At 46.0% G+C, this 27974-nt stretch overlaps 1 protein-coding gene across 5 annotated transcripts in view; it reads right to left on the bottom strand.

Annotated features, from left to right (window-relative positions):
• The window catches only part of KCTD1 (potassium channel tetramerization domain containing 1), a 171946-nt gene that overhangs the window by 86310 nt on the left and 57662 nt on the right, over positions 1–27974 (bottom strand). For 2 of the 5 annotated variants that reach the window (XM_087869908.1, XM_087869909.1), the window contains exon 1: positions 245–2389. The exons of 1 other annotated variant lie outside the window; for it this stretch is intronic. In XM_087869908.1, coding sequence (XP_087726034.1) covers positions 245–2054 — 1810 coding nt within the window. In that variant the 5' untranslated portion in view covers positions 2055–2389. 2 more of the 5 variants (XM_045781937.2, XM_045781934.2) reach the window with 2 other exon arrangements.

The following is a 27974-nucleotide window of genomic DNA, read 5'->3' as shown; positions in this document are numbered from 1 at the left end:
GTTTCAGCCTTAACTGCGCAGCAGGGATTTAGGGTGCGTGCCTTCTCACATCTTTTAAGGTTAGATGTAAACTTCCCTGAAAAGCACCAAGAGTTAAGCTTCTAAGGGTGAGATCCAATCCGATTCAGTATATTTAGTACTTTTTAAAACTCCTCCCCACCCCCAACCCCGACCTGCATTAGCACGAGTTAGTCCCCAAATGGTACCAGAGAAACATTTCATGCATAGAGTTTGGTTTGGTTACCTGGGTGGGGGAAACAATAGCAGGTGAAACTACTGTGGGAGAATTGGTGCTTCTGTGCCCATTGGCTTCTGGAAGAAGAGGCAGGGGGTCGTGTTTCACGGAAACCACCACCACCGCATCCACAGGCTCCGAGGGGCGGATACAAAGTCTTTTGGGGGAAGAGGGGCCGCAGATATCCCCCGACCCGAACACGGACTCGTACAGAGCGCGCTTGGGCGCAGCCTCGGATTTCACGTCGGGCCCGACCTGGCTGTCTTTGGGGAGGATATAGGTGTTCCCCAGCGAGGGCGGCTGGGGGCGGTGGTGGTGGGAGGGATGGGTGGGGGGGGTGGTGGGAGTGGTGGCGAGCTGCCCCGTTCAGAGCGTCCGCGTAGCAGCCCTGCGGGGCGGGCGAGCCCAGTTTGGTGCCGATGCCCGCGATGCTGTTGAGCGTGGCGATGGAGACCGCGCCGATGCAGTGGTTGGTGTAGGTCTTGGAGAGCTTGGCCGCCTTCGAGAGCATCTGCATCCTGGTGCCCAGCAAGTTCTTGCCGATGGCTTTGTTCTCGTACCAGGTCACATCGCCCTCGCTGCAGTGGTCCCGGGGCCGCTGGAAGAACGCCTTGCAGAGAGGGTTGCGCTTCGACAGGTACTTTACGAAGCTGGCGTAGGGGCAGAACTCGGTGCCCGTCTCGTACATGCGGGGCAAGTTCTCCTCGTCGCTGCTCTCGGCACGCTTCTTGCTCCACGACGACGAACGCGACTTGTGGTAGGGCCCGAGGGACTTAAAGTAGACGAACTTGCGGCCGTCCTCGTCCATAGCCAGCCCAAAGGAGTCCTCCTCCAGCTCGCGCTGGTTCTCGCGGCCGCGCGTGCAGAAGTACATGCACGTCTCGAACCAGACCTTGTTGAGCAGCCCGAAGGGCGTGTTGGTGCTGAAGACGCTGGAGGTGTACAGCTTGCGCAGGTCGGCACGCGTGATGGCTTGCTTCTGCACCACGGGCCCGGCGCCCTGCTCCTCGAGCTTGCGGATGACCGCGGCCAGCGTTAGGTTGGCGCTGCGCAGCTCGGGGTCCTTGGTGAGGTCGAGCGTGCGGCAGTACGGGGGCTCGTTGAGGTAGCGGTTGAGGGAGCTGCGGATGCTGATGAGCGACGACTTGCTGTAGAGCTGGCCGCTCTTGGAGCGGGCCTCGGCGTAGAAAGAGCGCAGCACGCGGCACAGCGCCCCCTTGTCCATGGTCTCGAAGTCCGGGCTCTGCGCCTTCTCGCTCAGGTACTCCCGGAAGATGCGCACGGCGTAGCGGGTGGCCAGCCGGGTGTTCTCGCTCAGCCGGGCCCGCTCGGGGCGCTGCAGCACGTCGGGGTCCAGCTCGGCGCTGTCCCCGGGCGGCCCGCCGCGGGCCCGGGGCGCCAGCAATCGCGGCGGCGCCTCGGGCTCCAGCGCGGCGCTCTGGTCCATATTGATCATATGGACCGGCTCGGGTTCCAGCTCCTCCCCGGCCGAGTCCTCGGGTTCCAGGGGCTCATCCCAGTCCAGCCCCATCTCTTCCTCCTCCTCTTCCTCCTCCTCGTCCTCCTCCAGCCCCCCACCTCCGTCCTCCTCCTCCTCGTCCCCCGTTATCTGCACCTCCTGGATCTCGTCGTCCTCCTCCTCTTCCTCCTCCTCCTCGCCCGCGCTGCAGTAGTGCGGGCGGCCGTGGCGGCGGCCGCGGCCCCCCGCACCGCGCTCGCCCTCGCCCCGCTCCCCATTGTTCTCGGCGGCGGCGGCGGCGGCGCTGGCGCTGCCGCCCGCGCTGGTGTTACAGTCCCCGCTGCCAGGCATTCTCGCCATATTGCCGTCTCTCTGCCAGTCCTCGGGCAGGGCGCATGCGCTATATTGGACCGCAGCGCTGAGAGCTTTTGTGTTTAATGACCTTCAGCTACCGGGAGGCAAAGCCGGGCTCTTAAAGGAGCCGCGCTCCAATTGTCAGTTCGGAGCGCTGCTCCGGAGGGGCAGCGGCGCGCAGGGGATGGAGGGGAAGGGAGGCGGGGGTGAGTTAGACAGGGAGAGGGTAAGGACGGGGGCTGGCTGGACCCTCTTCCTCCCCAACCCCTCTCCCCACTCCTAAGAAAACTTTGAAGGGGGGGAGAAAGGGGAGGGAGAGCTGTCGGTGGGGGTGAAACACTCCCAACTTACCCTCTGGCGGAGTGGCGCGCGGGCCCGGGCGGGAGAGAGGGAGGGCCGGCGGGAGGGCGGGGCGGTCTCGCTTCTCTAAGTAATGCCGGAGGAGCAGTGCCCCTTCCACCGCCCCCTCATTGCCCCCCGGAGCCGGGGGTTCGGGGAGGCAGCAGCGCCGGGCGGGCCGCGGGTGCTGCTCGGAGAAGCCCGTGTCTGGGGCCGCCCGGAGCGGAGCGGAGCAGGCAGGTTAATGAGCAGGGTGGAGGAGGCACGGCGAGGCCCCGCACCCTCTCTGCGCCCGCGGCCAGGGCGCAGCGGGCGAGGCTTGGGAGCGGGATGGGGCTGGCGGCGGCGGCTCCCCCACCTACTTGCTGGCGGCGAGGCGCGGGGGCCTGGGGCCAGCCGCACGGCTCCCAGCTCCCTTTCCGACTCTTGCAAAGGAGCGAAACACGCCCCACGTCAGCCTCATCCCTTTCGACTTTTCCAACAGCCTCTTTTAAGCTGTCATTAAAGACCTGGGGCGCTCCCCGTAGGTCTAGGGCAAGTCCGCGCCGGTCCCGCCAGCCTGGGGAAGGAGCGAGAAAGAAAGACTGGGAGGGGCGGGTGGGAGGGGAGACACGGGGAGAGGCGCTCTGGACCCGAGGGACCCCTCCCCACCCGCGCTGGCCGCCGCCCTCCCTGCCTCCGAGCACACTGACACAACTCCCTCTGGCGAGGCGCTCCACCTGGTTGGAGCTAGAGCAATGCCCGTCCCTAAGGCCCGTCGGCGGGCGGAAAGAGTGAACTTGGTTCTCGGCCGCCCCCGCCACAATTCCGGCAATTCGGATCCCGGGCGCGCTCTTGTTCCAAGTTTGCCAACCGCCATTCTTTCGCCCTCGGGGCTGCGAAGCCTCCGGCGCACGGGGGCGGATACCTCCGAAACTGGAAAGGCGGCCAAAGAGCTCGCCGGGTCCCGCTTTCCCATAGGAGACACTGTCCCACTTCCAGCCCAACGCCCGCCCCCGGCGCGCCCAGACTCTGGGCGCGTCCTCGCGTCGCCGCATCCCGCGCTCTCCCGACCCGGGGGCAGCGCCCCCAGAGCCACCGGAGACCTCAGCTGTTTTCTTTGGCGGCACAGCCCTGGCCACCTCCGGAGCTCGCACTGCATCCTAATTTTCTCCTCCTCGGGCAGCCCGAGTGTCCCCTGGCACTCCCGCCAGCTCCGAATCCCAGGGGCTAGGGGAACAAACGGAGCCAAGTCCCAGCATTGCGACCCCGGGGCGTGCCGACCCTGCAGTGAAACCGCCTCGCCAGCTCCTCCAGGGCGTCCTCGGATTTGCCCCCGAGTCCTAATTCTAGGCACTTCGGCTGTGGAAGTCTTGTCAATTGCCCGTCCCCCCTCCCTCCCGTATCCCCGGTCTTGCTTTCAGGACAGTTTATAACTTTACGCATCAATAGAAACCCATCCGTCAATTTGTAATCTGAAAAAATAAAAAGTAAGGGGAGTAGACTAGGTCTCAGGGCCGTGTAGGCTTCTAAGTGGGAGTTGACGGTGTCTTCAGCAATCAGCGCTCGGTACGCATCTTTCCTCGGCCCTGGACGCGGCAGAGCGTTGGGGAAACTGCGCCAGGTGTGAACAAGTTGGAGCAAGTCGGTGCCTCCCGGGACCCCTCCCGCTCCTCGGGCGCACGCGCGTACACACACACACACACACACACACACACACACACACACACACACACACGGCACACGTTCTCGTCCGCTCTGCTCTCCGCAGAGAACCGTCCCGGGAGGTGAGGGATTCGGTGGTTGCACTCCTCCGGAAACATCCCCGAGGTGCTGCCGGCTTTTTCCAAAATGCACTGTGCCCCCGGAAATATGTAGGAAGGCGTTTGTTTGTTTCCCCGAGCTCAGGGCAATAGGCAGCTAAGTTAGTTGCACACGCGACCCCGCGCACACACCAGTCGCACAGGGCTACTTCCGGAGGGCTGGCCCTTTGTCCCGGGATGCTCCCAGGTTTTCCGGGCGCCCTAACATTCGGGAAGAGAATTGCAGCAATGTTGAACACTCAGGTGGGCGCCCAGGAAGTTACCTACCAGGGGCTGCTCTCCGGCGGCCCTCACCGCCAGCGCAGTGCACCGAGGGGCTGTGCTCCCGGAGCAGCCTGGGGACACCGACCCACGCTCCAGCCCCGGAGGGGAGCGGCTCCCCAGTTCTCCCCACTTATGCAGGCGAGCCCCCCTCTCCGCCCCCCCAGCTCCCTTCCCTGCTGGGCGAGCTGCTTTGAATTGCTTGCAATTTGCCGGAGGCGGTGTGCTGGGTTGGACGCTCCGGGAAACAAAGCAACCAAAAACAGCTCCCAGTTGACGTCAACTTATTTCCAGAAAAGAAAATAGTTTTGTGCTCCCAGGACAAAATACCCCCCAGGGCAGGTCTCTACCGGCAAAAGCCAAAGGGGGGGGGGGGGTGATGGTCAATAGCAGAACCAAAAAACCCAAAGTGCAAATAAATTTTTAACGGATGTAGCCAAACAAAAGCTTCGGATGCTGCCTGGACAGTTTGCAAACAACGGGCAGGACCTTCGCAGACGTTAGATAGGAAAAACGCACCTTGGAAAGTATGCCTTGGCCTGATTTTCTGGCAACTATGAATCTGTTTCATGGCACCAGCTCCTGAAAAGCTACCAAAATTCTTTGCCCATTAATGAGTCTTCATCAAATACTGGAAAGGACCTCTTCAGGTTAGAACCTAAAGTTTTTTCCAGGAAGAACACCCAGAAAAACCCTTCCTGCCACCACCAAAGATAAATAAATAAGCTGCTTAATTTTTAAAAGCCGGTGACACAAAATTACAGTTGAGTTCATAAAGGAGTTCAGTTCTAGTTTTAGTAAATGATTCCTTAAAAACATCCTGTGGTACCATCAATACCAAATTGAGAGCATCCAAAGGCTTTCTTCTTCTTTCCAAAAGGAGGAGGCAGTAGTGGTTGTCTTCTGTCAGCCCCGCTGACATTCCTCCACTTGGACTCTGCCCTATCATGAAGTCCTCTGAACTCCCCCACCACTTACAACCTACGGCTCCTTCCTAAGGATGATTTCTTTATTTCTTGTGCAGAACGCATAGCGTCTTTACACAAACTGATTCCAGTCCTGTATGAAACATTTATTACAATTATTGACCTGTCACAACTCATTACTATAAAAGCTGTGCTGAGATGTTTATATCTCCAACAAGAAGCTCCACATTTTTTTAGCTCTTTCATAATCATTAAAAAGTGTCATCTACGTATTTGTGCTGCTCCATTTCTTAGATTACTTGAAAGTAGTGACATGGTTATTTTGGAAGGAAAACCTCCAAATGTTTCCCCCTCACTTTACAACCCACTTATTCCCATTCCGTGTTCACACATTATGAGAGGTTATACCGTATAGACACATATTCAGCTCGTTCTCCTCTTTGCTTCCAAGCTACTGAGTATCATCTGTTAGATCACTGATGTCACTGCTTTTTAGCTGCTTGTTTCCTCTGCTACACCGATACACCTTTGTACTATAGGCTGGAGCCCGGGTCATGGTGAGCACGCCAGTCATTTACATTAAATGAACGAATGAACAGACGTGTGTTTAGTTAGGTCTATATTTAGCAAGAAACTTCTTGGTAAAAAAAAAAAATCTTAAAATATCATGGATCTGAATTTCTACATTAAAAAAATCAGGACGAAAAGCAACCGCAAGGCAACATTATTGTTTGCAACGTAAAATAAAGGTAGAGACTGCTTTGGTTTACTATTTCCGTACCATAATCGCCTCTCTGGTAGAACAGACTCTAGGAAGTTATGGCAGAAGTAGATGGAAGGACGGAGGAATGGAGGTATCAGTGTATTCAAAGAGGTGGTTTGGGGAGGATTTAAATTGATAAATTCAAGAAATTTTGCGGGCTCTGGGGGGCAGAGAGCAGAAAAAGCACTCAGTTCATCACATTCAAGTCATGCTTGATTTGATTACTAAAAGATTCGTCAAGGACAATGGAGGTTAAATCGTAATTCAGATTTCAAGCTATTCTGATATATCTTTGTCTCAAAGTTTCACTGTTAAATTCTGTTGAATTCATTTGAAGACCATCTTGAGCAATATATTTGGAACTCAGATGAAAAACAGAACCCATGTACTCTAACTCTATAAAGAAAAGAAAAATAACTCCAGAAGAGCAGAACCTGTCTTATTTCATACTGCATCTCTGGTTCATTTTCAACACAATTCCTTAGCATATCTTAGCAGAGTGGTTGGCACGTAGTAGACATTCAGTAAACACACAAATATTTGTGTGTGGGGAGAGAGCTAACCTCCACAAAAGGATGTGTAGCAGACTGGTTAAAACTGCATCTTTGAAACAGGACTGCGTGGGTTTGAATCCTAGTTTGGCCTTACCAGTTGCCTTTTTAGTTTTTTAGTTATTTAAAGATCTTATCTGTTGACGTTATCTCTACATGTAACACGGGGCTCGGACTTACAACCCTGAGACCAAGAGTCACATGCTCTACCCACTGTGTTATCCAGGTACCCCATCTAGCTGCCTTTTTTTAATGTGTTGTTTCTCTCATTATTTTATTATCTGGAAAATAGTTAATAGCCCCTACCTCATAGGATTATTTCAAGAATTAAATGGAGTTAATCTGAGTAAAGCACATAATACAGTGTCTGGAACATTAGTAAACATCCAGCTGTTAGCTCTTTATTTATTAAGGCTCCTCTATTTTCCAGGCTTGATTATAAAAAAGAAAAGCAAGGCCAGAAGGGTTCACAATGATCAAACCACTGGCCCAAGGTCTCCCAGACCGTGGTAGGGCAGGAAAGTTTGGCTTCATAGCCCACACCTTAGCCACTTGACCACATACAGCTTTCTGGGAATCAAAGAATGAAAGAAAAAAGTCTTCAAGGCAATTACCTACCATTAAACTACTTCTGTGTGTCCTTTGATTTGGGAATCAAATTTTGCAAAGCCAACATAGCACTAAGCTGAGTCCTAAGCTTGGACTGTCAGCAGGGCAGAGATGCCCTAGGAAACTGTCATCTTTGTCACTTAGTACCTAAAACACTAGTACTATCTTCCCAGGCTATTTGAAGTAGGGACCCATCTGTGTCTTAGCAGAAATGACAGTCAAGAATGTTAGAGGCCAAAGGAATGCCCACAAACCCAACCAGACTAGAATGAGGTGTTTTCTATTGAAATCCTGGGCTGTTCTGCAGAAATCTCCTGGGGACAAGGAGGGTACTACCTATTTTTATCTTTGGTGCTTTGTCAAAAAACAGGTCAGAGTGAACCTAACACAGTGATTGACAGGAGTAGAATTTTTAGTTTCTAATTGCCACCTGGTAACTATAATTCCTGATCTTTCTACCTAATAATCACCTACTGGTCCCTGGGCTGTTTTTAAAACAAGCAATGTATGAGGGGAATGTAGTTTTCCGTAAGTAAATTCTAGTTTTTTGTGGAGCTTCAAAGTGTGCTCTCTGTTGTAATAATCTGGGAATGAAACCACTTGGTTAATAAAAAAACTCAAATGTAAAGGTTGTCAAAGTTAAACACAAAATCAGTGATACTTGTTTCTTTCTCTTCTAGTCACATCTCTAGTCGCATATGTGGGATTGAAGCGGATGTTAGTCCTCTTATTAATAAAATGTATTTTTATGCCATTGCAATACTAATTAAGGTGGAAAAAGACATAAAGATATGTTTTAATGTCATGTCACAAATACATATCTTGGACCATAAAATAGTCCTGAAACTACTTGCTACAATTCAAAAAAGTAGCCTATTCAGTAAACGCAAAGCAAAACAAACAACAAAAATGTAAAGACCCACTTTCTACCAAAATCTTGGTATGAAAATGTTATTCTCATATTTTTAAATTGTCAATATCAAGTAAGATAGCCTTCTAAGAAAGCAACGAGGCAAGTTCTCAAAAGCCACAAAAAATGTGGTCATGTGCTATGACCCAGAAATTGCTTCTGGAAATTATCTTCTTCAGAAATACCTAATTTTCTTTGTATTTTGGTAAAGTTTGGTTTATTGCACCTGGACCACTTGGACAAATGCGTTTTGCAGTACCTGTCACAAAGTTTGCTCTAGAACAGCATTTCATAATGTCTTGGAGACTGCTTTTGTTTACAAAGTTTAGAGAGTAATTATTTGTTGAATGAAGAAAAAGTTCAATTAGAGTAAAATCGTGTCTTCTCAATGTTATATAGCAATGTCAAGCACCCTTGGATGAATATGGATAATGACGGCGAAGGTAAAGGATATACAAGGGCAAAGCAAAACAAAACCTAAAGCTCACATTTCAAACTTTCTCAAGTTCACAACTTTGAGAAAGTTTAAGGACTGGATTTCGAAGCTCTAGATATCAGAAATTAGTATCTAGATATATCGTGGCAATTCACAGGACGTGTGGAGGAGTGGGTATATACCTGCCCCGTGGCTATGTTTCTAAATGAACTAAAAAAGAAAAAAAAAAATCCCCTTTTAAATACCCAGAAGCACTAACCCACATTTTGAACTAATTGACTTACTTTTTCTTAGGAAAGCTTAATTTAAGTGATAGGGGCACATGGGTTTATCTGAATATTTAAAGAGGCCCTGGGATGGGGGCTTGTTCTATTTCTTTAATTTGATGCTGGAGATCCAGGCTTTGCACCTGATGGAAGAGAACAGCCTTGGAGAGGGGTGGAAAAGCAGGAAACCTGGTGACCGCTCTATTTTGGGATCTAAGTTTGCAGAGCCAGGGCACAGGCTGATACCAGTATAGAACTCATAATTCTTCATGTTTACTCTTCCTACACTCTGTCCTTTGATTAGGATACCCCAAGGGCCACATGTCATCATTATTCCAAATAAAAGCAGACTCCTCTGTCCACGATTGCATCTGTTTTACTGTCTTTCTCTATTTATGGCTCATTCGCTTAAAAAAAAAAAAAAGGCAAAGCTGTGGTCTGTCATTCTTTTCAGATTATAAAGGCAATAAGTCTTCATTGGAGAAGATTCAGAAAGTACAGAACTCCGGAAAAATATATATGCGCCATATTTCTTTCTTAACATTTGGTGAATGCTTGCTGCGGGTCTGGTTTTTTGTGTTCACACTCTCGAGTTGTTCTCATGAATCTACGTGAAGATTGTTCCTATTTTCCAGATGAGGACTTAAATAACTTGCCCAACATCACATAGGTAATGAGGGTCACTCTGGAGCACCTACACGTTCTTTAACAATCCACCACACCCGGCCCTTCAGTTCTATTTCCAGGGCCCAGAAGAAGAGCACTCTTTCTGCTTGAATATATTTCCGTGAATTCAATATCACTGGTTTACTGTTAAAGAACGACGTAATTCAAAATATTGTAATCAGTAGATTTTTGGCAAAAAATGTAAAGTATTAGTTCATTTGTTAAAAAAAACGGAACTAAAATCATATGTGCACATTTTACAAATGTGCCTAGCAAGCCTAAATAATGATCTTCCTACCACCCCAGCCTCCCTTCTAGATGTTTCAGTTACACAGCCTGGCACAGCCCAGACCCTTCTAAGGGATGCTGCCTTGCTCACGCCACTAATGAGGGGACAGATGTGCCAAGCCAAGTATTCCATCATATGACCACTAGCCCTGACTGACTGGACCAAGGATAGGTCCTTGGACAACCCATCCCTAGGCTAACTAGAAGCCTGGATTAAAATTCTTGAGCCAAACAGTCTCTCTCTCTCTCTCTGGGAATTATGACAAGAGTGAGAAGAAAAGGCAGCAGAACCATTGAGTCTGCCCAGTCCTGCTCTGGGGACTTGCTCCTGTGGAGAGCCTGGGGCGGGGGGGGGGTGTCAGGGGGCTGCCCTGTATCCAGACTCATCCAGTCTGGCCTCCAGGGGGCCCAACCCTCCGAGAATCTTGACCTTGGTTTCCAGTGAGTTTCACTTCCATTCTAGTCCCCTTCTATCTCTACACTTAACACCCCTTGCTTATAACCAGGAAATCCTAATATGCCTTCACCGTCAGCCCAGGTCCAACTCCCACATCTCAGACTTAGAGAAAGTCACCACAATTCACCCTCTATCCAAGATTGAAACTTGGACAACTTCCCTTCTTCCTCCTCTGTCATGCTCTCTCTCACCCTCCATTTCTACTGAAGAACAGAGCCCTGCCAATTCTCACGATTTGCTTTATTTACTTATTTATCTGTTTATTTGTTTATTTTTTTATAAGTAGGTTCTACGCCCAGTGTGGAGCCCAGCGCTGGGCTTGAACTCACGACCCTGAGATCAAGACCTGAGCTGAGATCAAGAGTTGGATGTTGGACGCTTAACCAACTGAGCAACCCAGGCACCCCTCACGATTTGCTTTAAATCCATCTATCGTCTTCGTCCAAACATGGATTCACTATCTTCCCCTCTGTATCAGTCATCTCGGGGGGCTACAACAAAATACCACCAACTGGGTGGATTAAACAACAGAAATGGGTTTTCTCACAGTTCTGGAAGCTGGAAGTCCAAGACCATGGTACTGTCAGGGTCCTGGTGAGACCTCTCTTCCTGGCTTGTGGAGACCTGCCTTCTCTCTGTGTCCTCACCTGGCTCCTTCTCTGTGCACGTGTGGAGAGAGACACATACACATCTCCGGGGTCTCTCTCTCTCTCTTCTCCTAAGGACACCAGTCCTATTGGATTAGGACCCCACCCTTTTGAGCTCATTTAACTGAATTACCTCCTTCAAGACCCCATCTTCAAATACAGCTACCCTGGGAGTGAAGGCTTCAACGTATGAATTTCGGGGGCACATAGTTCGGTCCATAATTCCCTCCAAACCCTCTCCTCCTTCCTTATTTCCAGTCTCTGCAGTGCACTCAACCTAGGAGCCCAGGAGTCATCATGACGGTGCCTTCCCTCAGGTTCAGGTCACATCTGTCCCCTTCGGCTCGTGCTCTCCAGTCCCAATGGCATCACCCTAAACCAGGCCACCTCTGCTCTTCTGTGACTCAGGGAACAGAGGAGAAGCCTAGGCTGAGGCAGGGCCACCCAAGGACGAGGGAGCAGCCTCCTCAGGGGTCCTGGCTGTGATTAGTTTCTTGTCCTTGGATGTCCACAGGATGCCTTTGGATCCTTTAACTTGGCCTATTTTGTGTAGGCTCCTCTTTCTTGGAAACCAAGAAACCCAGACTAAAACGTGCTCCCTGCCAATTCCTTTAGTGGCGCCCACCAGCCCCAACACCCACCTTACCATCTAGCTAACAAAAGTAATTGCTCTTCCTTAAAAACGCTTGTCTCTCATCCTGCATACCTTGGCTCATACACCCTCGGCCTGACATTCTCTTCATCCCCTCCCTTAATGGTTGAACTCCCGGAGAACTTTTTGGAATGATTCCACATGTTACCTCCGTTTGGAAGCCTTCCCCGTCTTCAGCAGACTCCCAGGTCTCTTTCTCTACAATGAGAGAGTATATCGTAGTGGTTAAGTGCTTGGGCTCCAGTGCCAGGAAATTTGGATTCAGATTATGGTTCTGCCACTTATGGGTTGTGTAATTTTAGGCAAAATTCTTCACCTCTTCATGCTTGTGTCTTTGTTGATAGCACGGGGGGCTGTTGTGAGGATTAAATGAGTTAATATAGGGGAAAAGTTTAGAACAGTGCCTGGCACACTGTAAGTGCTTAATAGATGCTAGCAGTAATCATGATCCCGTGCAATATGCATGGCACCCACCACTGCATTGTGAGCCTTTCCGTCTCCACTCAAGTCCTCTGAGGCACCTTCTAGAACTGATGCTCTGGCCAGGCTTCCCTATGCTTCCTGCCATGCTGGGCAGACCCCTGTTTTAGCAGTTGCATGTATTATAATTGTTGGTCTCTCCTTAATCAGACTCCTTGGGCTTCATTAAAAGACAGGAGATTATTATTATTATTATTATTATTACTATTATTTGTATTCACTTTGCCCAGTATCGTTACTGGCACATAGAAGGTACGCAGTGGAAGATGTCTGTTGATTGTGTTACAACTGCAAGTTTACTTGCCTGTATCATCCATTAGTCAGCAAGGTCCTTGTATCCATCTTACTCTTCGTATAAGGAGGGGCAGTGGTGGTAAGTTAGACTGAGCATGGGCTCAGAGCCAGACAGCCTGCCTTAAATCATGGCTGTGCCACTTCCTGGCTGTGCAACCATGAGCCAGCCACTTTTCCAGCCCCTTTCTGATGAACTTGACCTGTACCCCCGGCCTGGGCTCTAGGTCACTGCATTGTGTCTTATGTCTGGACCATCAGTGACCATTCATGTCCCGGGCCTTTGTCTGAGCAGCTCCCCTCTGCCTCAGATGCCTTTCCCGCTCATGCATTTGACACATTCCTGCTTATCTGGTAGGACCCAGCTCACGTGTCTTAGAGGCTTTCAAGAAGCCATCCCTGCTCTTTGTCCTATGCGAAGACTTCTATATTCTTTTATTATAATAATATCGCCACTGAGAGGCTGTGAGGTACCTGTATGTGTGCGTATGTCCCAAAGAAGTTTTGCAGGAAGAAGCTTGTGGAATATACAGTATCTATGCGAAACAAGCCAGAGGAAACATCACAAGACATTCAAAGGAAAGAGATACTCGTGGCTATGTCCTAGAATGATATGACAATGGGAGTCAAGTCTTCAAAAAAGTCCGACCAACTTTTCTTTAAAGAGTAGCCATTCTGGGAGCCGATGAGAGGAAAGGAGGCGAAGAATTCATTAATATAGGAAAGGTCCTTTGAAGATGAAGACGGCCAGGCAAGAGTATTAAGTATCAGATTTCCGTGTAATTAGGGATCAGGTCTGTTCCAGATCATCTCCATCTCTGGCAGAGCCTCACTTTATTTTTGCAAACAGCTGAATTCTTTCATTCATAACCTTTCCCTTCATTTGAATATGGCTCTTAGGGGGCACATCAAAGGGCTTGGAGATCATCGTTTGAATCAGGTTGTCTTTATATATGATGTGGTAGATATGAAATCTTTATCTTCTTTTCTGTTTTTCAAACAGAAGAAAGCCATTCTCTCTGAAAATGAAGCAAGCCTTCCCAGAATGTACTCTGCCCCTTAGGTCTCTGAGAGAGAAAACCCAACAAGAATACCCGAAGGTACATTTGAGAGTTTTTCCTGCCCACCTGCAAGAAATAAACGTGCATTTCTTTATTCGGGGACTTCGATTTGGGGGGCACTGGTTTGATTCTTGTGAGTCCCAACTCATTTTTTTGAATAAATTAAACTGTCTCTAATTTGCTGCTTGATGCTTCTGTGGGGGTGAGCATACTTTGTTTCCAGAACTTCTTCCCTGTGGGATGTTGAAGTGTTAGTGCCAATTTTTTTTCCCCCAAAAGAAGAAGGAAGAGTCAGGTTTAGTACTAAGCATTAACTCAGCAGTCGTTGCTAAACTCTGAAATCATTAGATGAAAGGCAAAAATAAATCTGCACTAAGTATACATATCATCACTGTTTTTGTTATTATTGTGGGAATCTGCCATTCAAAGAGTATTTAATTACTGAATAATTTTCTCTCTGAATTTATGATATCTTAAGTTTTACTTAGGAAAAATATGCGTCTTTCATAGGTATTCCTTAGATTTCTTACGGAAAGTAGATTTTTAGCTTAGTAGAGTCTAAAGCCCATGGGATATAGTCTATCCGTTCCTTCATCTTATACCCCAGGCCTATAGCACAAACCCAAGCGCATAGTAGGGACCAACAACCATTGGTCGAACTACATTGAATCTAATGGCCTGCCATGTTGAAATGTGATCAGCTAGCTATAATTAAATACTGTTTCTTCTTCAATAAAGTCAATGCAGGCTTTTGGCAATTTTAACCATTTTTCTTCTTGAGAATCCAATTTTCCAGGCTTCGTGGTCTGTCCCGAGATCGGAGCAGGGAAGCAGGAAGCCAGATTCCAGAAGGACAGCAGAGTCTGGCCGGGCTCCTGCCCTGTGTTTTCCCTGGCTGCACCTCCTTCCCCACCAGGTGACACCTGCACTGCTGAGGCGCCGGACCAGTTCCTCTGAGCTCCTTCTGGCTGTCCTAAAACAAACCAACGAGAGCTTGCCACTCCCGGCACAGAGCACTGCCAGGCTCCGAGTTGGTTAACAATTCACTGAGAAGAGAGCTCTGAAATTGCTTCTGCCTACAGAGGGTGAGGGTGGGTATAGAGAGATTTCCAACTTGATGAATCTGTTTGCGAAGTCTGAATTTGCAGTTTGGGGAGCGAGCCTGTTCAGGGACCGTCTGCACGAACATTCTGCGGGAGCAGCCTGTGTGCTGAATTCGCGAGGCTGGCACTTGACGGTTCAGCTTGACTCTGCAGGCTCTGTGGTCTCATCCCAAAGTCACAGCCCACACAACTGGCATTTCCCCTGGTGGCTTGGAGAACCTTAGACAATAATCCCCAAGCTCTGTTTCGGAGGCCAGATCTTGAAGGGGAGAGGAAAGGGTAGTGACGAAGCCATCTGTTTCTTTCCACCCAGGAATCTATGCCCCTATGTCCTCCGGCTGGTTCAGGCCTCAGCTTCGAGCTTCATGCCACAAAAAAAGCTGCTTCCCGAGACAAGAGAACAAGGGAAAGGTTTCCTACCCTGATGCAGAAAGCTCTCTGGGAGCTAGGGAAGAAGGGAAAGGGCTCTGAGCGTCCCCTGATCCCTCCCTCTCCCAGGGGAGTTCAAATACTCATCAGGCTTCCTGTGATACTAGTTGCCTGTTATTCCACGAATTACTTTTTTTTTTTTTTAAGATTTTATTTGTTTATTCGACAGAGATAGAGACAGCCAGCGAGAGAGGGAACACAAGCAGGGGGAGTGGGAGAGGAAGAAGCAGGCTCATAGCGGAAGAGCCTGATGTGGGGCTCGATCCCATAACGCTGGGATCACGCCCTGAGCCGAAGGCAGATGCTTAACCGCTGTGCCACCCAGGCGCCCCTCCACGAATTACTTTTTTAAGAAGATATATCCACACAACATCAATGTCTCTATCTTTTGGTACCTCTCCCAGGACAGGGCATTAGATGGTTTCTGCTCATTTCTATGTTAGGATAAGCAATCTCCAGGTATTTGTCAATGTTTCAAGAAATGTGTTACTAATTCTAAGATGTGGATATTGGAAAATTATTTGCATACAAATTATATGAAAACCATCCCGGAATTTATTTGCAACATCAACATGCTTTCTTGAGAGTAGAGTAATTGTGACAGCTCCAAAGGAAGACCCATCTTAGGGCTGATATGAGACTGAGAGGGAACTGCTGTTGGTCTAGACACACGGTCCAGTACTTCTCCTTTGAAAACACCCACCGTAGCAAATTGGAATGGAATACACACTTTGAAGATGATGATTGTGATTTCCTCTAATCCATGTCAAGAAAGCAGTTGTCTCTGTATGTGATCCCATCAGAAGAAAACCAACAATGAAATGATACATTTTCAGAAAAATACTGTTTATGAAATCAAAGTCAAGATAATCAAAGCCTTACTTCCTTAAACATCTGTAGGATTTTAAATTAGGACTTTTTAGATTATTTTCTTCTCTGGCCGATTGCAAATTCATTCCCTGTTTCCTCTCTATTTAAAGTAAGACATGATTAACAGATTCCATAAGGTGATGTTAAATGAAACCCCAAATACAGAAAAAGTAATGTAGTGGAATTATCAAGAGGGAATGAGTGAGTGGAGGAGTTAAATATAAATGGATCAGCTCATGCATTTTTAATTTCTTTTCTTCAACATGAAACAAAAACAAGGAGGTAGGTAAGGTGTAAAGGCGGTCATTTATATATAATCATTGCATCTAAAACCGTTACACCATAGAATAATAGAAGCAAAAAAAAAAAATGGAGCAATTAGCATGATCCATTGAGAGCTTAATCAAGGCCAACACTGTTTGCTGCCTGTTAATTTGTAACTAATTTGCTGCCGCTGATACACTTTGAGACTGAACTCTATAGAGTGGAAGTGGAACCCTGGAAACTCAGCACACAGCCCTGATAGCTTCTTGTGCTAAACTGACCTTCATGTTGGTACTGCTGAAAAACCTAAAGTTGCATTCCACATGTATCTTCTTTGGGAAAATAAAATGTTCGTCTTTCTTTTTGTCCCCCCCCCCCCTTTTTCTTTTCACGAAAAAATTTGGTTTGGGTTGGGGGAAGGGAGAGGATTTACTACTTAACATTTTAAAAAGGCAATTAGCCTGTTAATCCCATATCTGCATTGCACCAGTGGCATTTTAGCAAGGACTGGGTTAAGGCGTCTTTAATACTATGTGCTTGACCTTTGGATGGTGAGTGAAAGTTTACACAGCACGTTTGTCTGTATCATCTCATCTAAACTGCATGGCAAAGAAGAAGGGCTATGATTATTCCCCACTTGACAGATAAGAAAATTGAGACAGTGAGCATTTAAACAATTTCCTCCCAAATTATTTCACCGGGGTATTAAGATGCAGGGTCAAGAACTGAACCCAGTACTTAGACCCCCAAATCCTCTTCACCCCACTTAGCTACCACCTAAAAGTTGTAGAACCCCAAGGGGGCTCTGAGAACTAAGCTTAGTGCTCTGAGCAGAGCTTCACTCTGTAACTGATAAAAACCCACTCAGATCTCTCCTTTCCTGACAACTCACAGCTCAAATGTCATGGAAAAGAAACACTTCCTACCTCTCTCGCCTTTCTCCCGCCCCCGACAACACTCTTCTCTTCTATTCAGGCTGTCAGATTTTTCTTGCAAGGCATTTGGGACTCAAATCAGGGAAGGGGGGGGAGGCACCTTGCCTTGATTCTCATGGCAATGACAACCAAACTGTTACATTAATTGTTGAGGGGGAAGTAGGGGCACAGATTATTCACAAGGAACAGATAATTCGCATCTCACCTCTAGTTATGAAATACCTTCCCTAACTTGATCTTAACCTTCTCCTGGCTCAGACCTGAAATCACCGATTGGAACTTAGTTTTAGGCAGAGAGACACATAGCTCATAAAGTTATACACTCCCCGGTAATTAAGAGTAATATATTGTCCGAGGAACAGAATTAATTAGGTATCAGCAGTGAATTAGCTAAAAGATCATGTAGATTCGGCACAAAGGCCAACCAAAGTCAAGTGCAAGTCAAAGTCATGGGGCAGCCAGGGGCCCATGAGTAAGGACAGACAATCTGTGTACAGGAAGAGCTTAACTTCTTGGCAACCAAAGATCCTTGACTACAATATTGAGAAAAGACTTATATTGGTAAAACCACTGTCCAACAATGCCAATCATGCTATACTCAGGCTGTCCTCACATGCTAGGTAGTAAAACAACTAAGTTCCAAACGAAGCAAGCTAAATACACTTTGGAACAACATGGGAGGGCTCCATGGAGGCAGGGGGCCTTTGTGTTACCCTTTGGGAAGTGTTTAAGATGTGAGAGATCTCAAACTGGGGAGTGACGCTGAAAAAGCTGTGTTCAGAGTATATTAAGTTTGCAAGAATGTGTAGAGAAATTTGGAGGAAAAAGATGCTTAGAAGAACCAGAGAAGAGGAAGGGTAAAATCTGACAAACCTTGCAAGGAAGAGTTTCTAGAATGGACAATTGGAGGGAACCCAAAGAGGAGATCCTCAGGGAACTGGAGTCTAGCTTGAGTGCTTCTCCTAATTTATTATGAGACCTCTGACTTTAGGCCAATCATCAACCCTTTCTGGACTTTAGTACCTTCTTCTGAAAATGACTGAGTTGCCTTCTTTCTCTAACATGAAAGACTTCTATGATTCCAGTGATTCATACCTCAGGGAGAGGAGAAAATGGTGCTTCAGTTGACTGAAACGAGGAAATTCAGAAAAAAGGCTTCTCAACGGGGGACGGTATAACTCCATTGTGTCTGAGGCTGCCGCCGTGTGGTCTGAGTATAGCTCCATTATTCTGTGAGGGCATCTCAACCACTTTCTGAGTGTAACGCCATCACTCTGTGAAAATGCCTAGTCACATTCCGGGTGTAATTCCATCACTCTCTGAGTGTGCTCTAACCACGTCCATGGTTCTAAGGATATTTTTGCCAGACGAAATTTCGAAATTCTTTACTTCCATTGATATTAATCATAAATTATTTCTACTGGTGAATATCCATCGCACCTAAAATTCCCCAGCCTTCTTTTACAGAATATAAGGGCTTGAGACTAAATTTCTAAGTAATCACTGAATATGAGAAAAAAAAGTCTACAACTCTTTCACTAGTTAGAGGGCAGGGGCTGAGTCTCCTTCATCTTTGCGTTTAACAGGAACCCGTGTCGTCCCTTGTATATATCCGGCCGGTGAATATAATACGTGTTGAACAAAGGAATGAATGAACTAGTAATTACATGAATGACAGGGTTCCAATACTTCAAACTTTGGGAAAACTGCCATAGCCTTAACAAAAAAGGGAGCAATAATCAAGAATACTACATATTGTAGTTTTTTAAAAACACCCACATTGGCATGGTTACTTCAAGGATAAACAGTTAATGCTATATATAGGTGTTCTGGAATCATGTAGAGTGACTGTGAATATGAACTGGCAGTCATGGTGAGACCCATTTCAAATAGACATTCCTTAAAAATAATCACAGGGTAGCAAATGTAAGCTCTGCTAAAATGTACCTCCATATATAATGTTTCATAATGCCTCTTTAAACAAGGGCATGAAGTGTTTGGTACAGTAGCCAAGAAGAACAAATTCACTCACTGAGGGAGTTGACTCTGAACGCGCCATAGTACATGGTACTTAATTCTGTATCCATTTAAAAATACTGCCCTAACTCCTGCTAGTGGTAGGGCTTTTATTCTTAGATAGCACCATTAAAGAATGACGAATGAGCTTTCGCTTGGTGTGAAAAAATTACCTCAGGTAATTCAAGGAAGGTGAAGTCACAGGCATGGTACAAACAAGTACGTGAGTCAGATTATAGCAGTTTTTTTTATTGGTTTTGGATGGCATTTTATTGGGGCCAAAGTTATGAGAAGGGCTAATGGATGTCAACTCAGGATAATTGTGACAGGACAGTGCTCCTATTAAAACTGGTCAGTATGTGGGGTCACGACACCAGGTGAGGTGCTTGGTTGCTTCCAGAAGCAGGTATTGCAAAGTGGGACATGGGAGGATACCGATGAGCCCCTTGGTGTAGGGCTGCCAAACACTCCAGTTTTCTTCTCTTTAAAATGTCTTTCAACCAACCAACCAACCGGCAGTTATTTATTCAGGAATTGCCCAGCATGGTGGCGAACCCTGAGACAGTAGATAAGGTGTACCCCTGTCCAGGTGAGAAGCTTCCATTTTTGTTGACTAGAGTAAATTCAATTTCAAGATGGTTGTCGTGTTCCTCAGATCAGGTCCAACTTGTGTAGGAGTCAAAAAGTACTGGAGAAATTCAAGTCAACAAAGGCTCTCCTCAGAACAGCTTAGGTTTGGAGTAAATGAGTTTATTTTATCTTAAATACGTTACTAAATTAAAGGCTGGTTTTCTAAGCTACAGACCATGCAAATGTACTGTTAGCTGATTCGTAGATACCGGTAGTTCTAGCCCTGTTAGACTCCATCCTCCTTTTTGTAACAAGTAGGAAATTCCTCCTTGCTGTCCTGCAATGCAATTTATAGATCATACAGGCTATCTGCACACAGACTCTCAAGAGTCATTACACCGTGAGTACTAAACTAGTCATAGTCAGAGAGACGAAGGGAGAACAGTGCTTGTCAAAGGCTGGGGGAAGAGGGAATGGGGAGTTATTGTTTAATGGGGACGGAGTTACAGTTGTGCAAGATGGAAAGATTTCTGTGGCAAGACGATGGTGATGGTTGCACAACAATGGGAGCGTGCTTAATACTGAACTGTACAGGGGCGCCTGGGTGGCTCATTTGGTTAAGTGTCTGCCTTCGGCTCAAGGTCATGATCCAAGGGTCCTGGGATCGAGCCCTGCATCAGGCTCTCTGCTTGGTGGGGAGCCTGCTTCTCCTCCCTCTGCTGCTCCCCCTGCTTGTACTGTCTCTCTCTATCAAATAAATAAATAAAATCTTTAAAAAATATACTAAACTGTACACTTAAAAATGGTTAAGATGGTAACTATTACATGTTTCTTACCACAATTTAAAAAATCATTGTATTGGCTTACTTGTAATAAGAGAAATAAAGGGAAAGTCATTTATTTTCAAATAATATAAACAACAAATCGTTAATGCCTGGGACATAAGGAACTGGTTAGAAGCCGCCTATCCGTGGAATCACCAGGAATGTGAGTGATACATATGTGGTCTGATATGTGTGTTTCCACAGCAGTGCTGCTGAGAAGGGCATTTACCAAATGGTGAAAGACTCTTGGAAAGTTCTGCGCAAGATAAGGCACAGTTTTCTCTTAATGTCTATGGTTGGTGCATTGTGGGAAAATTCAGCATGTTTAAAATCGTGCAAAAGATACATTGCCTTTATACGTAGAGCAAGTTGGATTCTTAAACATAAGCAAGTTTTTCACCTACGTATTGGGTTGTATTGGAACGTCATGAAGAACCCAGGACAGGTGTTTGCTGTTTGAAACTGTTCCTACCACCGTGGGACACCTCCCGTTCCTGGGCCCTGCCCCCCAAATACCAGTAGTACCCCATACGGTCCTTGTGACGACCAGAAGTCCCCTTCTTGAGATCCAGTGACGAAGGCTGCCCACATTTGGTGCCCCAGATCCAGCCACTCTCTCAGTGATGCTGTGTCAGGTCTGTCATTTCACTATGATTTCCTTCTTTTTGGAGGTCATAGTTCGATGGTCTTTTATCAATCATAATTAATAAGTAATAAGATGGCTCTTAAGAGTATTGCCCAATTAGCTGAAAACCAAATAACCAAGAATCTCGAACACGTTTTCCTCTCTACTTTTAGAAAAGCAGACAAATAAATTAGGTGGTATCAAATATTGGTTCTAAAAAGTAATGCTTGGTGGGTATTGCCATGGGACTCCTCACCACTCCCCTTGAGGCAAGCACAGTGTCCGGAGCTGCTTGCGATCATTTAAGGAAGATTAACTGCCATCCAAAATGGGTCCAAGTTAAGACGTACTTTTACTGTGCTCTTTTCGCTAAAAAAAATCATATTTCTCAAGAAAGCCAGAGCTTTGAGGGCAGGCCTTTTTGGTTTTTCCATTGCTCACGCTCCTCTCATGTAGTCTCGAGCACAGAAGGCACTCAAGTATCTGTCCAAATGAACTGAATTTGTCCGTGTACGATATTTCTAGTAACTACCAATACCAAATGAATCAAAACCCCCTAGCTTCAATCCCTCCAGAGAGACAAATGTTAATGTACTGTATTTCACCTTAAACTCTGTCATCATCGCACAACTCATGGAGGCAAATGTGAGTCAGTCACAGTTAAGATCAAAACTCTCCACGTAGGTTATTCTTCCAGTGATTTCACTGTAGATAAAATGAAGTAACCCGAAATCTGCAGAGTAATTATGTCAGATAGCCTCACGTCATCATTTATTCATTCCCAGGATAAAACTGTTTCTCCTGGGCCCTGCAAGAAACAAGTTTGGCTAAGGCAAGCAACCCCCAATTATAATGATAACTTTGCTGCGGAAAAAAAAATAAACGTGTAATTAAATTTTGCAGGTGCAACAATCCCGCTCCGTGAACCACGGAGGAAACCTGTGAAATTATCCTAAGCAATTTTCTCTAGTGTAATTTGGAAATTAGCCCACCTGGAGACATAAACCCACAATTTCCTCTGCCATTGTCTTATCACCTTTATCTTGTCTTCCACGCGGAGGCTCCTGTTGCAAAAAAAGAAGCAGGACCGAACACCGAAATCTCAGCAACAGGGTCAAATTATTTCAGAGGTTTTGCATGCCGGCCCATTGACTTTCATGGTGGCTTTAAAGATCATAAAAACCAACCGAAAGTACTGCAGGGCACAACTAACCTGCCAGCGAAGCCTTGCCGAGTCGTGGTGACTCGGAGACACGTGCAGACTTGCAATGCCGAGCGCGGTGCCAGAGCCTGCCTTCCTGGGGAAACACATGCGGCGGCTGGCGAAGCGCACGGCGTGCGTGCGAGCACCGGGCGGAAGCAAAGCTTGTTAATTCCCAATCTCCGCACCCCCTGAGCACAACCATTTGTAACTTTCCTCCCTTCGCTTGGCGGTGGAGGAGGGGCTCGGAGCCCGTGAGAACAAAGGGGCAAAGCCAGAAGTGGTGTGTCTGTTTTGTTGCTGCCTGTCCCTGTCTGTGTGACTTGGGCAAATGGCTTTCTTAGCCTCAGGCTCACCCTCTGTAAAAGGAGAAGTCTCTATTTGCAAAAGGGCTTTACGATCTTCAAAGGGAAGACGCTCAACCATTATTCACATATTTGGACCTCTTCTAGGCTCTGCCGGTCACACCTTCCTGGGTCTCCCAAATTCCTCAGGGAGTTTGTATGGCGGGGAGTGCGAGAGCAAGTTGTCTTCCTTTACTCCCCATACTCTCCCCAAAGCCTCATGAGGCACACCTGTCTTTTGATTATTGGGGCTCCTGATTGAGGGCTGGGGCTTTGGTGTCAGCTACAGCAATATTCGGTGCCGCGTTGTTATTGTAAGTGTGGCTTGCTTGCTCTTCCTTCCTTCCAGTCCTTACCCCTACGAATACCTGCCGAAGCAGACACTCCTCTAGCTGTCCTTCGCTGGGACGCCACTGCTTCTGGAAGCCGTACCAACACCGCCCCCACAAACCTCACTAGGGTAGGAGTCTTTTTCCTACCCTTCTCCAGCACTCCGAGTACATCTATCACAGCACTTATCGCCATGTATTAGAATTGTGTGTTTATTTATCGTGGAGCCATTTGTCTGTGAATTCTTGAAGCAGTGACTAGTGTTCATATCGCCTGTTCCACTATGATTAAAACAATGTGTAGCCCACAGTAGGAATTCAGTATATGTTTGTTAAAAGGCTGAATGGATACATATGGGTGTAGAACAATTTTAGGATTTTAATGTATTTTCCCCATCCTCTTGATTTCTTTAATTTATTGGTTTTCATAGATTGTTTTGAAGCTTTTGAGAGGTATAGAGGCTGCTGGTGGCCATTTCGAATAATTCAGAAGTACACAAAGAAGAAAAACATGAGTCTTCTTTCATTCTTCCTCATCAATCCCACTCCACTCCTCCAGAGGGAACCACTGTTAAAGACTTTTCTTTGCGTTTATAAACATACACTTAATACATCAATAAAAATATTTTGAAAAACACGACAGGCTTCTATTTTTAGGTATTGTTCAGCTCTTGGTTTTTTCCTCACCTAATATGTAAAGTATCTCGTTCTTGTTTATAAGTCCAGAATGTTTATTTGTTCCGGCATGCCTCTTCTTATTTATTCAATATAAAAATGTTCAAGTACACTTGTTTAAAAAATCAAACAGGGGCACCTGGGTGGCTCAGTCGTTAAGCATCTGCCTTCGGCTCAGGTCATGATCCCAGTGTTCTGAGATCGAGCCCTGCATCGGGCACCCCGCTTGGTGGGAAGCCTGCTTCTTCCTCTCCCACTCCCCCTGCTTGTGTTCCCTCTCTCACTGGCTGTCTTTCTCTCTGCCAAATAAATAAATAAAATCTTTAAGAAAAATAAATAAATAATCAATGCAGAAGGTACAAAGTGAAAAGTAAAATTGTCTTTCTTCATTGCTTTTCTTGGACAGTCCATATCTCAGCAGTAAACAGTGGTAATCACACCTAGTTTTACTACTTTGGGTGGTTATCCCAACAATTCCAAATTACTTCTTGATGTCTTAGTTTTAAAATTGTATCTATCAACTTGCTAAGAAAGGTGAAGACTTTAGTGCTTTTATTTCACCTCCACCTTAGCTCCTGATTTTCTTTTCTTTATGTTTAGTTGTTCTGGTGGTTACACTGATAACCTTATATAAAGGCCTTACAGTTCTGTTTTGCCCCCTGAAAACCTTGGCCTGCTGTGCACCTTGCAGAAGTTCTAGCATCTTCCCTCTCCCTGCATTCCAACCTCGTCTCGGTTAGACCATCACTGTCGAGGTTTATGATAGTGACCTCTGGGCCTTAGCAGTTTCTGCTTCTCCTGCGCAATGCTTCTGCGTTCGGTGTCCAGAAATTCGATGAGATTTCTTGTTGGTTACTAACACCTATCTTGTTATTATAGTCGTTGTAAAGCAACTCTCTTTAGGATAGCTTTGTGTGATCTCAGTGGGGTTTGGGAGGTAGCAGAGATACATACTTAGACTGCCGTCTTGAACTGGGGTTCTCCTGCTTCTTTTGAAGGTGATTATTTCTCTCAAACCAATCTATTAGCATTTCTCAATTCTGAAAGCCCAGAAGTACAATTGTGACTGTGATTTGGATTGCGTTGGAAAGAATTTAAGGATTTGGGAACAGGTCACTCGAGATTGTTTTTTCCGTGCCTTCACTGTAACTCACTACGGTTTCTCCTATTCACCACCTCTGCTTGCAAAGTTCTTCTACAAATAGTGATAGATTTTTGCTCTCCCATAAGTTATCAAGGAACTGAAATTGCTTGTATCATAACTATTGTCTCCATGTGTTCTTGTGTCCTACTTTCCCAAGTAAATAGTAAACTTTGAAAAATCGCCAAGAGTTTCTGAGGCTGCATTTTCTTCTTCTTTTAAAACTTCATACCTCGCAAAGTGCATGTCATGTAGTTGGTGTTCGACTAGCTTTGCTGAATTTAAGTGAACTGACCTCGGCAGTTGGTTCTCCGTTGCAGACTTCTGGGCTCCATGCCATGGGAATAGCATGACTTTACCCAGTTCGTCCCTAGGTCATTGTATGAAGGAGCCCTTGAAATGCCTGAGAAAGTCCCTTTTAATCATAATTATACATGACTTCTTTTCCCCTTCTTAGGATGCCAATATGAAATGCAACAGGGAAACCGATCTCAATTACAGTGGATGGCTTACCTTTCCAGTTCATCAAATTACACACACACCACTTCCGTGGAGGTTATCCAGTGTAATTCTTAGTACTGGGGAGCACGAACAGGGTGCCAGTTACTTAAGAAGTGCTCATTAGGAATTAGAAAGCAAATATAATTACCACATGCCAATTGCATAGGAAATAAGAATGCTTTTCAACAAAGCCAGGCTTATTTTATATGTCCCATATAGCTCCCACAGGATCTGTTCTTACCTGTTTTTGTTTTGTTTTGTTTTTTCTTTTTTCTTTCTTTTTTTTTTTTATTCCACCAGATACTGAATACATATGGAAGACAAAGACATAAGAAGTGGTAAACGTACAAGATGACAAACTCCTTATTTGTCTCACTCCACTGTATCTCCAGGACCCAGCTGTGTGCACCGCAGATGCTCTAAACATACTTAATGGATCTTTTCAATACCTATAGTAGAAAGGAAGTTTATTTTTTACAATGTGGGGCTTTTTCTTGCCATCACAAAACAGGCAGCGAAAGGCCTGAAGGTGCTAGGATAGTATTTAAATTTAGAAAATGTTTTAGAACTGGAAATTACTAGAGTGATCAGTAATCTACCCCACCCCCACCAATTTCACAATGGGTATAAATAGCGCTCGATGCGACAGTGGGACGGTAAGACCAAAAGGCCTCTTCTCCTCGATTCCTACAGTCTCTGCCTGATTTGAATCATTCTGTAAGAAAAGACCTTGTCAAACATTCCTCTTGCACGTGCCCTGAACCCGTATTTACCCCCTCAGTTAGTGTCCAAAACTGCTGTCTTAGACACTTGTTAATCATAACATATCCAGGGATTGGTATTATTTTATTTTGTGTATGACCTTAGGAACTCATTAAATTAGACAACTGTTTTGCGGATGACTATAGAGAAAACAAAACCGTAACAGTTTCAATGACCACCATAAGTTTACTTAGGGTTTTCTGTACTGCTTCCTCTGGGATGCTTAATTTTCTTCTGAAATTTTGGTTGTGTCCTACTTAAAATACAAATATCGTATAGAAATATCGTTGGGAAAAAAGTCCGTTTTCCATAAATTACGTGCAAAAGCCAGAAGTTATTTCCCACCATGAAAATGTTATATTCTCATTCCTCATTAGCATGCGGAAACATTCAGTAACAATGAACTAGTCCAGAAATAGCCAAACCAGAGCCCGAGAACAATAGGTAGGCACCTAAGTGCTTTGTTTTTGACTTTGGGTCAAAGTAAAAAGCTTTTGCTTTGGGCACCCAAGCAGAGAAATTGCTTCCTCTAGCTTAAGAGTCAAAAGCAAAGCACTTAGGTGCCTCCCTATTGTTCTCAGGCCTTGGTTTAGCCATTTCCAGACTAGCTCATCATTGGTGCTTAGGTGTATTGAACACCAACCATACGCCAGGCCTGGTTCTAGGTTCTGGGAATAAACAATGAGTAGGGTAGACAACGTCCCTGCCCTCATTCTAGTGGGGGAGACAGACAAGAAACATGTGAATATATAATGTAATGTCAGGTGTCCTGAGTGCAATGAGGAGAAAGAAAACAGGATTGGTGGATAGATTGATGACTGAAAGGCATCAGGGACGCCCCGTGGCGCCAGGGCTCAGGGAACGTGTTGTGTGAGTCTGGCGTGAACCTGGCATCTTAGTCATTCAACCAGCCCTCTACTGCAGTAAGGACAGGACACACTGTCATGCCCAATGCTGCAGGACAAGCAGAGACTGGGGCCAGGCCTTTCTTTACTGCACTTGAGGATGTGATTTATTATTATTGTTATAACTATGACTGTTGTTATTACCATTGTTGGCCTTGGCGATGGAGTTCTCCGTTGTTTCATAATCTGATTCTAAAAGAGGCCATTGAAACTCATAGCTCTGAGGACATTTGGGAGGCAATGCAAAGGAATGGTTTAGAGCAGAGGTCAGTAAACTGTGGCCCACATGCCGAATCCAGCCCACTTTCTGTTTTTATGTCTGTTTTATAAGGATGTGCGCGTGGGCGTGTGTGTGTGTGTGTGTGTGTGTGTTTACATTTTTAAGTGGCTGGTTAAAAAATAAAAGTAAATACAATATTTTGTGTGACAGGTGCAAATTATGTGAAATTCAGATTTTCATATCCATAAATAAAGTTTTGCTAGAACACAGCTCATTTTTTAAAGGTATTATTGATAGCTGCTTTTGTGTTACAACAGTATGGTTCATGAAGCCTAAAATACTTATGATTTGGCCCTAAAGAGTCGGCTGACCCTGATTATGAGTATGGGCTCAGCAAGGAACTGGCTACAACATTTATTTATTATTATTATTATTTTTAATAAAGTAATTTTTAAAAAAAGATTTACTTATTTATCTATCTGATAGATATTTTATTTATTTATCTATCTATTTGAGAGAGAGAGAGAGAGGAGGAGCAGAGGGAGAGGGAGAAAGCAAATCCACAAGCAAACTCCGCAGGGAACATGAGTCCGCCTCAGGGCTCCAGCCTTGGACCCTGAGATCATGACCTGAGCCAAAACAAGGAGTGGGCCACTTAACCAACTGAGCCACTCAGGCGCCCTACAACATTTATGGTATGTGCCAAAAAAATTATACTATAACCATGAAAAAGAATTAGATAAATCTCTATAATTGTGACAGGACGATGTTTTGATGTGTTAGGTAAAGTAAACAAAAGCAATTTGA

This window comes from Ursus americanus, chromosome 19, assembly GCF_024610735.1.
Source record: "Ursus americanus isolate L20-20 chromosome 19, mUrsAme1.1.p, whole genome shotgun sequence".
Taxonomy (NCBI): domain Eukaryota; kingdom Metazoa; phylum Chordata; class Mammalia; order Carnivora; family Ursidae; genus Ursus; species Ursus americanus.
Note: the sequence above shows the minus strand (reverse complement) of the source record. Positions and strands in the feature narration are given on the sequence as shown.